At 45.0% G+C, this 14,813-nt stretch overlaps 1 protein-coding gene across 33 annotated transcripts in view; it reads right to left on the reverse strand.

Moving 5' to 3' along the window:
• Positions 1–499: 499 nt before the first annotated feature.
• msrb3 (methionine sulfoxide reductase B3) overlaps positions 500–14,813 on the reverse strand; it is a 56,146-nt gene continuing 41,832 nt past the window's right edge. For 7 of the 33 annotated variants that reach the window (XM_071331648.1, XM_071331647.1, XM_071331646.1 and 4 more), the window contains 2 exons: positions 3,149–3,246; positions 500–2,886 (listed from right to left, as the gene is read on the reverse strand). In XM_071331648.1, the coding sequence (XP_071187749.1) occupies positions 2,668–2,886; positions 3,149–3,246 (317 nt within the window). In that variant the 3' untranslated portion in view covers positions 500–2,667. Of the gene's footprint in view, positions 2,887–3,148; positions 3,247–14,381; positions 14,672–14,813 lie in introns of those variants that run through there. The other 26 variants (XR_011666801.1, XR_011666800.1, XR_011666803.1 and 23 more) reach the window with 26 other exon arrangements.

The following is a 14,813-nucleotide window of genomic DNA, read 5'->3' on the forward strand; positions in this document are numbered from 1 at the left end:
TTCTGTCCACTCCCAGGTTAACACAGGAGAAATGTTCCTTATAGCAGGCAGGTTCTGTCCACTCCCCAGGTTAACACAGGAGAAATGTTCCTTACAACAGGTTCTGTCCACTCCCAGGTTAACACAGGAGAAATGTTCCTTACAACAGGTTCTGTCCACTCCCAGGTTAACACAGGAGAAATGTCCCTTACAGCAGGTTCTGTCCACTCCCAGGTTAACACAGGAGAAATGTTCCTTACAGCAGGTTCTGTCCACTCCCAGGTTAACACAGGAGAAATGTCCCTTACAGCAGGTTCTGTCCACTCCCAGGTTAACACAGGAGAAATGTTCCTCACAGTGTACAGAGGTCCTGTTGGCGTGGCACGTCATTCACTGTCTCCTTTTTGGTCTGTTTGCTACAATGTAAACTAGTCTTCAACTCTTCTCTCAAACAAATATGGCATTTTAAAAGTAACATGGTCAAAAAAAACATCCAAATAACTCAAGTAAACATCAACACTGCTGTGTCAAGTTTTATTTTAATATAACATTCTGTCAATACAAGTCTGGGAATAAAAAAAAACGCAAAAAAAAAACATATTCAACTAGAGGCAAGAATAGACTGACCAACAGCAGGAAGTAGCGGGGCAGCAGGAGAAGAAGAATAGACTGACCCACAACAGGAAGTAGCGGGGCAGCAGGAGAAGAAGAATAGACTGACCCACAACAGGAAGTAGCGGGGCAGCAGGAGAAGAAGAATAGACTGACCCACAGCAGGAAGTAGCGGGGCAGCAGGAGAAGAAGAATAGACTGACCCACAACAGGAAGTAGCGGGGCAGCAGGAGAAGAAGAATAGACTGACCCACAACAGGAAGTAGCGGGGCAGCAGGAGAAGAAGAATAGACTGACCCACAACAGGAAGTAGCGGGGCAGCAGGAGAAGAAGAATAGACTGACCCACAACAGGAAGTAGCGAGGCAACAGGAGAAGAAGAATAGACTGACCCACAACAGGAAGTAGCGAGGCAACAGGAGAAGAAGAATAGACTGACCCACAACAGGAAGTAGCGGGGCAGCAGGAGAAGAAGAATAGACTGACCCACAACAGGAAGTAGCGGGGCAGCAGGAGAAGAAGAATAGACTGACCCACAACAGGAAGTAGCGGGGCAGCAGGAGAAGAAGAATAGACTGACCAACACAGGAAGTAGCGGGGCAGCAGGAGAAGAAGAAACCTTTGAGAAGACAGGTTAATGTTGTATTCACACTAAACACAAGGTCTGTCTTATTGGTGTGTGTGTGTGTATGTGTGTGTGTGTGTGTGTGTGTGTGTGTCTTTCTTATTGGACAGAATGGTTATTTATCGTCTTGGTGTGTATTTTACAGCTCATAGGAGCGTCGTCCTTAAACTGTCAACTCCTCGGTATCAAATATCACCTTTTTATTTTTTTTACAACACACATTGTTCTTCAAAGTCAAGTCCAAACAATCATAATAATAATATATAATTCATTCACTTTTTCCCCAAAAGCAAAAGGCTTTAAATATACTAGAAAGAAAAATATAACAGTTGATATACTTTAAATATGATCAAAACGTGTAACGGTCAAAAGCAAAATGTGAGCAACGTGATATTGCATCCAATATTTGCCTCCTCAGACAGTTGTATAGTACAGTAGAGGCCTGGGACTTTATTAAGGCAGGCAGCCAGTGGTTGGCCAGCTTGGTACGTGGCCACTGTGGTCATTTGGTCTGACTCTATTTGACCGACTGTATTTGGGTGTGTGTAACCTACAAAGCCACAGATGAGGCATCATGTTCCACATGTTTCTAAGGGGCGCTGATGGCCCCTTATTGAGCTGACTGTAGTTGGCTGACTGTTTTCTGGATCTGCGTAACCTAGTTGTCTGACTGTTTTCGGATCTGTGTAACCTAGTTGGCTGACTGTTTTCAGATCTGCGTAACCTAGTTGGCTGACTGTTTTCGGATCTGCGTAACCTAGTTGTCTGACTGTTTTCGGATCTGTGTAACCTAGTTGTCTGACTGTTTTCTGGATCTGTGTAACCTAGTTGGCTGACTGTTTTCGGATCTGTGTAACCTAGTTGGCTGACTGTTTTCTGGATCTGTGTAACCTAGTTGGCTGACTGTTTTGGGATCTGTGTAACCTAGTTGGCTGACTGTTTTCTGGATCTGCGTAACCTAGTTGGCTGACTGTTTTCGGATCTGCGTAACCTAGTTGGCTGACTGTTTTCGGATCTGCGTAACCTAGTTGGCTGACTGTTTTCGGATCTGCGTAACCTAGTTGGCTGACTGTTTTCGGATCTGTGTAACCTAGTTGGCTGACTGTTTTCGGATCTGTGTAACCTAGTTGGCTGACTGTTTTCGGATCTGTGTAACCTAGTTGGCTGACTGTTTTCGGATCTGTGTAACCTAGTTGGCTGACTGTTTTCATATCTGTGTAACCTAGTTGGCTGACTGTTTTCATATCTGTGTAACCTAGTTGACTGACTGTTTTCATATCTGTTTAACCTAGTTGACTGACTGTTTTCTGAATCTGTGTAACCTATATTCTCCAGCTGTTCTGTTTGTAACATTTCGACCAGGAACGAGGCTACCAGTTTGGATAAGGAGTGAGTGACCGTGCCTGTACTTCCTGTATTCCTGAAATCTGTCCAAGACCAAGGAGACCCTACTCAGAGCTCAGTCTTGCCCCCGACCGCACCACCTGGCCCAGCCCCAGCTCCAGCTCCTGCCCCTGCCCCAGCCCCAGCTCCAGCCCCTGTCCCATCTCCGTTGCTGGGTGGGCTAGAGGCTGAGGCAGACTGGAAGCCCAGAGAGGCAGAGTTGATGCAGTATCGTTTCCCTGTGGGTCTGGGCCCGTCATCAAACAGGTGTCCGAGGTGAGAACCACACTGAAAACACACAGAAAGGACGGGTTACTCGGCAATATCCAAGCAACATTTTGTTGTGTTGTAAATATAAAAACTAAAATCTGGCACCCTACCAAGGAGAACCAATAATCTAGTCTCTACTTCTGCTCCACCAAACAGAGATCCTATCTCTGCTACTCTTCACCCTCTAGGTAGACCTCATATCTAACCAGGTCGTTATTGTAACAGAGAATTGGTTATCAATGACTTCAAATAAAGGTGAAATAAGGTGAACCAGTTTTACCTGACTACAGCTGGTCTCAACTCTGTGCATCCCGTAGGCGAAATCGTCTGTTACAGTGACTGACTCCTCCTTTACCAGGTCATAGAAGGAAGGCCAACCTGGAACACAGAAACAACACATCCTAATACTGAAACTGGAACACAGAAACAACACATCCTAATACTGAAACTGGAACACAGAAACAACACATCCTAATACTGGAACACAGAAACAACACATCCTATTACTGGAACACAGAAACAACACATCCTAATACTGGAACACAGAAACAACACATCCTATTACTGGAACACAGAAACAACACATCCTATTACTGGAACACAGAAACAACACATCCTGTTACTGGAACACAGAAACAACACATCCTGTTACTGGAACACAGAAACAACACATCCTGTTACTGGAACACAGAAACAACACATCCTGTTACTGGAACACAGAAACAACACATCCTGTTACTGGAACACAGAAACAACACATCCTATTACTGGAACACAGAAACACCACATCCTAATACTGGAACACAGAAACAACACATCCTAATACTGGAACACAGAAACAACACATCCTATTACTGGAACACAGAAACAACACATCCTGTTACTGGAACACAGAAACAACACATCCTAATACTGGAACACAGAAACAACACATCCTGTTACTGGAACACAGAAACAACACATCCTGTTACTGGAACACAGAAACAACACATCCTATTACTGGAACTGGAACACAGAAACAACACATCCTGTTACTGGAACACAGAAACACCACATCCTATTACTGGAACACAGAAACAACACATCCTGTTACTGGAACACAGAAACAACACATCCTAATACTGGAACTGGAACACAGAAACAACACATCCTGTTACTGGAACACAGAAACACCACATCCTATTACTGGAACACAGAAACAACACATCCTAATACTGGAACTGGAACACAGAAACAACACATCCTGTTACTGGAACACAGAAACACCACATCCTAATACTGGAACACACAGAAACAACACATCCTGTTACTGGAACACAGAAACACCACATCCTAATACTGGAACAGGAACACAGAAACAACACATCCTAATACTGGAACTGGAACACAGAAACAACACATCCTGTTACTGGAACACAGAAACACCACATCCTATTACTGGAACACAGAAACAACACATCCTGTTACTGGAACACAGAAACAACACATCCTAATACAGGAACACAGAAACAACACATCCTGTTACTGGAACACAGAAACACCACATCCTAATACTGGAACACAGAAACACCACATCCTGTTACTGGAACACAGAAACAACACATCCTAATACTGGAACACAGAAACAACACATCCTGTTACTGGAACACAGAAACAACACATCCTGTTACTGGAACACAGAAACACCACATCCTAATACAGGAACACAGAAACAACACATCCTGTTACTGGAACACAGAAACAACACATCCTGTTACTGGAACACAGAAACAACACATCCTGTTACTGGAACACAGAAACACCACATCCTAATACAGGAACACAGAAACAACACATCCTGTTACTGGAACACAGAAACAACACATCCTGTTACTGGAACACAGAAACAACACATCCTAATACTGGAACACAGAAACACCACATCCTGAAACTGGAACACAGAAACAACACATCCTATTACTGGAACACAGAAACAACACATCCTAATACTGGAACACAGACACAACACATCCTAATACTGGAACACAGAAACAACACATCCTAATACTGGAACACAGACACAACACATCCTAATACTGGAACACAGAAACAACACATCCTAATACTGGAACACAGAAACAACACATCCTGTTACTGGAACACAGAAACAACACATCCTGTTACTGGAACACAGAAACAACACATCCTAATACTGGAACTGGAACACAGAAACAACACATCCTAATACTGAAACTGGAACACAGAAACACCACATCCTGTTACAGGAACACAGAAACAACACATCCTGTTACAAGAACACAGAAACAACACATCCTGTTACAGGAACACAGAAACAACACATCCTGTTACAGGAACACAGAAACAACACATCCTGTTACTGGAACACAGAAACAACACATCCTGTTACAGGAACACAGAAACAACACATCCTGTTACAGGAACACAGAAACAACACATCCTGTTACTGGAACACAGAAACAACACATCCTGTTACAGGAACACAGAAACAACACATCCTGTTACAGGAACACAGAAACAACACATCCTGTTACAGGAACACAGAAACAACACATCCTGTTACAGGAACACAGAAACAACACATCCTGTTACAGGAACACAGAAACAACACATCCTGTTACAGGAACACAGAAACAACACATCCTATTACTGGAACACAGAAACAACACATCCTGTTACTGGAACACAGAAACAACACATCCTGTTACTGGAACACAGAAACAACACATCCTATTACTGGAACACAGAAACAACACATCCTGTTACTGGAACACAGAAACAACACATCCTGTTACAGGAACACAGAAACAACACATCCTAATACTGGAACTGGAACACAGAAACAACACATCCTAATACTGAAACTGGAACACAGAAACAACACATCCTGTTACAGGAACACAGAAACAACACATCCTGTTACAGGAACACAGAAACAACACATCCTATTACTGGAACACAGAAACAACACATCCTGTTACTGGAACACAGAAACAACACATCCTATTACTGGAATTGGATCTACACGGTTGCCTTCGATACAGGGAAGATATCCAATAGGAGGAAGGTTATCTACACTGAGAGTGTACAAAACATTAAGAATACATTCTTAATATTGAGTTGCCCCCCCCCCCTCCTTTCCCTCAGAACAGCCTCAACTCGTCGGGTCATGGACTCTACAAGGTGTGGAAAGCGTTCCACAGGGATGCTGGCCCACGTTGACTCCAATGCTTCCCACAGTTGTGACAATTTGTCTGGATGTCCTTTGGGTGGTGGACCATTCTTGACACACACAGGAAAACTGTTGAGTGTGAAATAACCAGCAGCTTTGCAGTTCTTGACACACAAACCGGTGCGCATGGCACCTACTGCCATACCCTGTTCAAAGGCACTTACATCTGTTGTCTTGCCCCTTTACAATCTTGAATGGCACACATACACAATCCATGTCTCAAATTGTCTCAAGCCTTAAAAATCCTTCTTTAAACCTGTCTCCTACCCTTCATCTACACTGATTGAAGTGGATTTAACAAGTGACATCAATAAGGGATCATAGCTTTCCCCTGGATTCACCTGGTCAGTCTATTCTATGTAATGGAAACAGTACTCAGTGTGCAACATATGTTAAATATAACTAAATAGTATTTACAATACAGTGTATAACATAGTATGTTATATAGAACTAAATAGTATTTACAATACAGTGTGTTATATAGAACTAAATAGTATTTACAATACAGTGTATAACATAGTATGTTATATAGAACTAAATAGTATTTACAATACAGTGTTTAATAACATAGTATGTTATATAGAACTAAATAGTATTTACAATACAGTATATAACATGGTATGTTATATAGAACTAAATAGTATTTACAATACAGTATATAACATGGTATGTTATATAGAACTAAATAGTATTTACAATACAGTGCATTCGGAAAGTATTCAGACCCTTTTACCTTTTCCACAATTTTTTTCGTTACAGCCTTATTCTAAAATGGATTAAATAAATATTTTTCCTCCTCAATCTACACACAATACCCCATAATGACATCACAATACCCCATAATGACATCACAATACCCCATAATGACATCACAATACCCCATAATGACAAAGCAAAAACTAATTTTTTTAAATAAAAATTAAAACCCTTGAATGAGTAGGTGTGTCCAAACTTTAGACTGGTACTGTAAGTATTCAGACCTTTTGCTATGACACTCGAAAATGTATCTCAGGTACATCCTGTTTCCATTGATCATCCTTCAGGTGTTTCTACAACTTGATTGGAGTCCACCTGTGGTAAATTCAATTGATTGGACATATATTTGGAAAGGCACACACCTGTCTATATAAAGGTCCCACAGTTGACAGTGCATGTCAGAGCATAAACCAAGCCATGAGGACAAAGGAATTGTCCGTAGAGCTCCGAGACAGGATTGTGTCGAGGCACAGATCTGAGAAAGAACACCAACAAATGTCTGCAGCATTGAAGGTCCCCAAGAACACAGTGGCCTCCATCATTCTTAAATGGAAGAAGTTTGGAACCACCAAGACTCTTCCTAGAGCTGGCCGCCCGGCCAAACTGAGCAATCGGGGGAGAAGGGCCTTGGCCAGGAAGGTGACCAAGAACCCGATGGTCACTCTGAAGGAGCTCCAGCGTTCCTCTGTGGAGATGGGAGAACCTTCCAGAAGGACAACCATCTCTGCAGCACTCCACCAATCAGGCCTTTATGGTCGAGTAGCCAGACGGAAGCCACTCCTCAGTAAAAGGCACATGACAGACCGCTTGTAGTTTGCCAAAAGGCACCTAGACTGATGAAACCAAGATTGAACTCTTTGGCCTGAATGCCAAGCGTCAAGTCTGGAGGAAACCTGGCAGCATCCCTACGGTGAAGCATGGTGGTGGCAGCATCATGCTGTGGGGATGTTTTTCAGCAGCAGGGACGGGAAGACTAGTCAGGATTGAGGGAAAGATGAATGGAGCAAAGTACAGAGAGATCCTTGATGAAAACCTGCTCCAGAGTGCTCAGGAACTCAGAGGATCTGCAGAGAAGAATGGGAGAAACTCCCCAAATACAGGTGTGCCAAGCTTGTAGCGTCACACCCAAGAAGACTCAAGGCTGTAATCGCTGCCAAAGGTGCTTCAACAAAGTAAAGGGTCAGAATACTTATGTAAATGTTATTTCAGCTATTTATTTTTAATAACTTAGCAAAAATTTATAAAAACCAGTTTTTGCTTTGTTATTATGGGCTATTGTGTGTAGATTGATGAGGGGGGGGGACAATTTAATCCATTTTAGAATAAGGCTGTAACGTAACAAAATGTGGAAAAAGTCAAGGGGTATGAATACTTTCTGAGTGAACTGTATCATGTTACTGGAGAGGTCTGGAATAAATATTTGAGCCTACATTCATCTGACAAAGCGGCTTTTTAGTCCAGGACATGTGTTTTGGTCCAACCAGGTTAGTAGGGACTAGTTAAAGTGTCCAGACTGTCATAGTTCAGTCTGCCTCTCTACCTCGTAATGCTCAGCCTAGCCAATCAGTCCCAGCCAGCTCTACTGTACTAAGACTGCTCGGCTGGGTGGAAATGTGTTACAGAGCTATTTATAGACAGAATGCCTGCTGGCTCTTTGTGTTGCCAGTTTTAGAATGTATTACTGTCTGAGAACCTAATGTTGTTCAAAGTAGTGCAAAGTGTAACTGTGTGTGTGTGTGTGTGTGTGTGTGTGTGTGTGTGTGTGTGTGTGTGTGTGTGTGTGGAGCTCTAAATTACCAGAATAATATATATTTTTAATTGATTGAGAACTAGCCTACATTGGGGCCATATGGCTGCATTTAGACAGGCAGACTAATTCTGATCTATTTTTCTATTACATTGGTCTTTTCACATTAGATCTTTTTCAGAGCTGATCTGACAAAAATACCAATTAGTGGAACAAAAAAACTCTGAATTGTGCTGCCTGTCTAAATGCAGCCTTTGAATCCTACTGACTTTTGAAGCACATCACCTGTACAAGACTTTTCCTTTCTTTCTGTGCCATCAAGTGTTTTCATATGCTGCTAAAGTTACCAGGATGTTAGTACGGCTGCACCATATGGGAAAAAATATATAATTTCAATTTTTCAACAAAATATTACGATATAGATTGATTTTTATTTACCAGTTTTTATTTTATTTTTTTAAGTGAGGGCGATAACAAAATAAAAAGTCTGACTTATTTCCATTGTGGTTCCTTAGGTGCCTGGAGCAAAACAAACACATTTGAATGAAGACGGAGACTGAACGTCTCTAGATGACTTCAGGTTTTGACCTGCCTGAGATCCAATCATCTGAACTGTTGGAATCATACAAACACAATGACTATTGTAATTCTATTGTTGGTGTTTACACCACAACAAATGGGAAAAAGCCAGGTAGGAGTTAATGACAGGGTAGGAACCAAAGTGTTGATCAGTTTCTCCCAGGGGACGTTGCACAAACAACGTACTGATCTATACACCACCACTGGTAACTACATGCATTAGAGCTAACGTTGGCTTTGCCCTAGATAGAGCATTTAGCTAAATGGCATTTTACTAGCCAGCTAGCGATTAGCGTTATTTAAGCACATGCCATCCTCCTAACTAACTAGCGTTTTGCAGAGAGCAAGATACATCAAACTAATAGTAGAAAAAGAGAAACATGTGGATTCATATTTTAGAAGCAACGTGGAAAGCAGCAGTGTTCTTTGTTCTGGAAGAATACGTTGAGTGCATGAATTGACAGCTTAGAGATTAAACAGCGTGGAGGAACGGTGGGCCGCAGGAGGTAGTCTGACTTGTTTGAGCAGCGTAGAGAAGAGTGTCAGGACTAAATATTGTTACGCAATTCATTTGTATAGTGTTTTCACACGGGTGCTCCCAAAACAAAAGTGCAGGTCGCACAGCTGTGTGTGTGTGTGTGCCTGCCCAGCATGCCTCCCTGCTTGCATTCGTGCACGCCTGTGTGTATCTTCCCAGTCAACCAGAGGATTCCCCATACTACCCCTTGGCTGGGTTCTCTCTCCCTTCTCCCCTCTCTCCTCCCCCCTTCTCTCCTTTCCCTCCTCCCTCCCTCCCTCCTCTCCCTTCCCTCCTCCCTCTCCTCCTCCTCCTCTCCCTCCTCTCTCCTCTTTCCCTCCCTCCTTCCTCCTCCTCTCCTTTCCCTCTCCCCCTCCTTCCTCCTCCTCTCCTTTCCCTCCCCCCTCCTCTTCTTTCCCTCCCCCCTCCTCTTCTTTCCCTCCCTCCTCCTCTTCTTCTTTCCCTCCCTCCTCCTCCCCCTCTCCAAATAGGTTTGTTTCAGGTTGTCATGAGGAACAGAGGATGGCGTCCTCTAATGGAAGTGTTGATGACATCAGTCTGAAATTAGAACCTGTTTCCATCCACTTCTTAAATGTAGGGCATTAGATCCCAATAGAACAGCTGTGAATTAACTTCTTCATATATATATAGAGAGAGAGGTAGGAATATTCTGAATCAACCTTTAACACTGAGCAGTAGGCTTGGTGCAGTTTCTGACCATCAAGCTAATTAAAGGAACACTCTCTCTCTCTCTCTCTCTCTCTCTCTCTCGTTGGTTTGTTCTGGAGGGTCGAGGCGCTGCAGTACTACAGGGCCTCCTCACAGGGTGGTCCACCCCGTTCAGGGATCCCTGGGCACTGTCTCAGTCTGTGACAGGAAGGGAGCTTTCACTCTGCCTGCCTGTTTCTCAGATCCAAGCCTACTCCAGTTTAATGAGTTATCGGGTTGAGTATTAGAGGGCGAGAGGAGGAGAGGGAGGGCAGGAAGGAAAAGGGGAGGGAGGGAGGGCAGGAAGGAAAAGGGGAGGGAGGGCAGGAAGGAAAAGGGGAGGGAGGGCAGGAGGGAAAAGGGGAGGGAGGGCAGGAGGGAAAAGGGGAGGGAGGGCAGGAGGGAAAAGGGGAGGGAGGGCAGGAGGGTAAAGGGGAGGGAGGGCAGGAGGGAAAAGGGGAGGGAGGGCAGGAGGGTAAAGGGGAGGGAGGGCAGGAGGGTAAAGGGGAGGGAGGGCAGGAGGGAAAAGGGAAGGGAGGGTGAAGGGAAGGGAGGGCAGGAGGGCGAAGGGGATGGAGGGAGAAGGGAAGGGAAGGGAGGGCAGGAAGGAGAGGGATAGAGGAGAGGAGGAGCAGCTGTGTATTAATATACACCGTGACAAGTGCTCCAACAGAAGACAGCATCAGATACTTGAGACTGATAGGTTTAGAGGTGAGGTTATGAAACCACTGGGGAGATCATACCTCTATCTGCGGTGGAAAACAGCAGTCACCATTGGATGTGACTAGAGTCATTGGGCGCAACCAAGCTTCCTGTATTACTACAAGCAGACCCCTCCCATTCCTCCACCCTGGACCCTCCATGAACCGTCAGCCCCCTACGGTACACCAACCAGATCCTACAGCCCTCCACCACCCCTCTCCACCCTGGACCCCACAGAGCTCTCTGTGGTACAACAACCAGACCCTAAACCTCCCATCCATCCTACACCACCCCTCTCCACCCTGGACCCCACAGAGCTCTCTGTAGTACAACAACCAGACCCTAAACCTCCCATCCATCCTCCACCATGCTCCTCAAGCCCCTAACCGTCTACCTCCTGGACCCATCAGCTCCCTTCCTACAACTCTCCCTGTGGTAGGTCATCAACAACCAGACTCTCCTCCCCATCCCTCCCTCCCTCTCCTTCCTACAACTCTCCCTGTGGTAGGTCATCAACAACCAGACTCTCCTCCCCATCCCTCCCTCCCTCTCCTTCCTACAACTCTCCCTCCTGGTCCCTGTGGTAGGTCATCAACAACCAGACTCTCCTCCCCCATCCCTCCCTCCCTCTCCTTCCTACAACTCTCCCTCCTTTCATCTCCCTGTGGTAGACCATCAACAACCACACTCTCCTCCCCATCCCTCCCTCCCTCTCCTTCCTACAACTCTCCCTTCTTCCTACAACTCTCCCTTCTTCCATCTCCATGTGGTAGGTCATCAACAACCAGACTCTATTCCATGTTCCTCCTCTTCGGGTCTTATCAGTCTACCCCTGGAGCCTCCTGCTCCCTGGAACAAGCCCCCCCCCTGTCCATCACCCTGGACCACCAGCTACAGCTCCAAAACCATGGTCTCCCTGTGGTAGGTCATCAACAACCACACTCCCCCATCCCCCTCAAGCTGTTAACCGTCTACCCCTGAGGAGTTAGGGGAGGGGACGGCTTTGGCCCACAACTACAAAGCCATGAAATTCCACAGCAACACAGGAAACACACTGGGGAATAGAGGAATCTATGAGTCAGAAGAGGAGAATCCCAAACTCCAACTCCACACACTGGAGTGTGTGTGTGTGTGTGTGTGTGTGTGTGTGTGTGTGTGTGTTATTACCACTGGTTAGAGCCTCAGTGAATGGAGCAGTGTAGCCTGTTAAGGGAATAGGGTAGCATTTAGTACACAGCCCTGGTTTGGACAACAGTAGTCCACTGTTAAGGGAATAGGGTAGCATTTAGTACACAGCCCTGGTTTGGACAACAGTAGTCCACTGTTAAGGGAATAGGGTAGCATTTAGTACACAGCCCTGGTTTGGACAACAGTAGTCCACTGTTAAGGGAATAGGGTAGAATTTAGTACACAGCCCTGGTTTGGACAACAGCAGTCCACTGTTAAGGGAACAGGGTAGCATTTAGTACACAGCCCTGGTTTGGACAACAGCAGTCCACTGTTAAGGGAACAGGGTAGCATTTAGTACACAGCCCTGGTTTGGACAACAGTAGTCCACTGTTAAGGGAATAGGGTAGCATTTAGTACACAGCCCTGGTTTGGACAAGAGCAGTCCACTGTTAAGGGAACAGGGTAGCATTTAGTACACAGCCCTGGTTTGGGCAACAGTAGTCCACTGTTAAGGGAACAGGGTAGCATTTAGTACACAGCCCTGGTTTGGACAACAGTAGTCCACTGTTAAGGGAACAGGGTAGCATTTAGTACACAGCCCTGGTTTGGACAAAAGTAGTCCACTGTTAAGGGAATAGGGTAGCATTTAGTACATAGCCCTGGTTTGGACAACAGTAGTCCACTGTTAAGGGAACAGGGTAGCATTTAGTACACAGCCCTGGTTTGGACAACAGTAGTCCACTGTTAAGGGAACAGGGTAGCATTTAGTACACAGCCCTGGTTTGGACAACAGTAGTCCACTGTTAAGGGAACAGGGTAGAATTTAGTACACAGCCCTGGTTTGGACAACAGCAGTCCACTGTTAAGGGAACCGGGTAGAATTTAGTACACAGCCCTGGTTTGGACAACAGCAGTCCACTGTTAAGGGAACAGGGTAGAATTTAGTACACAGCCCTGGTTTGGACAACAGTAGTCCACTGTTAAGGGAACAGGGTAGCATTTAGTACACAGCCCTGGTTTGGACAACAGTAGTCCACTGTTAAGGGAACAGGGTAGCATTTAGTACACAGCCCTGGTTTGGACAACAGCAGTCCACTGTTAAGGGAATAGGGTAGCATTTAGTACACAGCCCTGGTTTGGACAACAGTAGTCCACTTAAGGGAACCGGGTAGAATTTAGTACACAGCCCTGGTTTGGACAACAGTAGTCCACTGTTAAGGGAACAGGGTAGAATTTAGTACACAGCCTGGTTTGGACAACAGTAGTCCACTGTTAAGGGAATAGGGTAGCATTTAGTACACAGCCTGGTTTGGACAACAGTAGTCCACTGTTAAGGGAACAGGGTAGAATTTAGTACACAGCCTGGTTTGGACAACAGTAGTCCACTGTTAAGGGAATAGGGTAGCATTTAGTACACAGCCCTGGTTTGGACAACAGTAGTCCACTGTTAAGGGAATAGGGTAGCATTTAGTACACAGCCCTGGTTTGGACAACAGTAGTCCACTTAAGGGAACAGGGTAGCATTTAGTACACAGCCTGGTTTGGACAACAGTAGTCCACTGTTAAGGGAATAGGGTAGCATTTAGTACACAGCCTGGTTTGGACAACAGTAGTCCACTGTTAAGGGAATAGGGTAGCATTTAGTACACAGCCCTGGTTTGGACAACAGTAGTCCACTGTTAAGGGAATAGGGTAGCATTTAGTACACAGCCTGGTTTGGACAACAGTAGTCCACTGTTAAGGGAATAGGGTAGCATTCAGTACACAGCCCTGGTTTGGACAACAGCAGTCCACTGTTAAGGGAACAGGGTAGAATTTAGTACACAGCCTGGTTTGGACAACAGTAGTCCACTGTTAAGGGAACAGGGTAGCATTCAGTACACAGCCCTGGTTTGGACAACAGTAGTCCACTGTTAAGGGAACAGGGTAGCGAGCTGAGCAGCACTTCTGTATTTCACCATCTGTTAAGATGTTGAAGGAAACGTTGATTTGAGGGACTTTAACATTTTGTAGAAAATTCTGCAAATTTTTTAGTGCTTGTGGACACACAACATGTCTCTCCATCTCCCAACCCACACACACACCTCTCTGTCGCCCCCTATTGTTCATCTCAACGTCACCACTAGGCCACTGCTCCTCAGGACCTTGGTTAGCTGAAAACAGGTGTCTTCTAGTAGGGCTGGAGCAAAAGCCTGCCCACATAGCTTTCCAGAAGGAGGGTTGTTTCTGAGAATGTACCTCATTCAAAATAATTTCCCTGAAACCCTTTCGTAAAATAATCGTAACATTCATCACAGCTCCTCCTCGGTCTCCAGTGACACAGCGGCCGATCTCCCCTCTCGGGTATTTCCTAATTACAGCCTCAGACAAATCGCTGGTCAGAGAGAGAGAGAGAGAGACTGCAATTAAACCCAACAGGAATTCCTAAAGGATTAGCTATGACAGACTCCCAGATAGCTTTCATTTAAAAAACGCCTCTCTGGAAGTGTCTTAGACTGTGTCCTAAATTGTATCCT

This window comes from Salvelinus alpinus, chromosome 11, assembly GCF_045679555.1.
Source record: "Salvelinus alpinus chromosome 11, SLU_Salpinus.1, whole genome shotgun sequence".
Classification (NCBI taxonomy): Eukaryota; Metazoa; Chordata; class Actinopteri; order Salmoniformes; family Salmonidae; genus Salvelinus; species Salvelinus alpinus.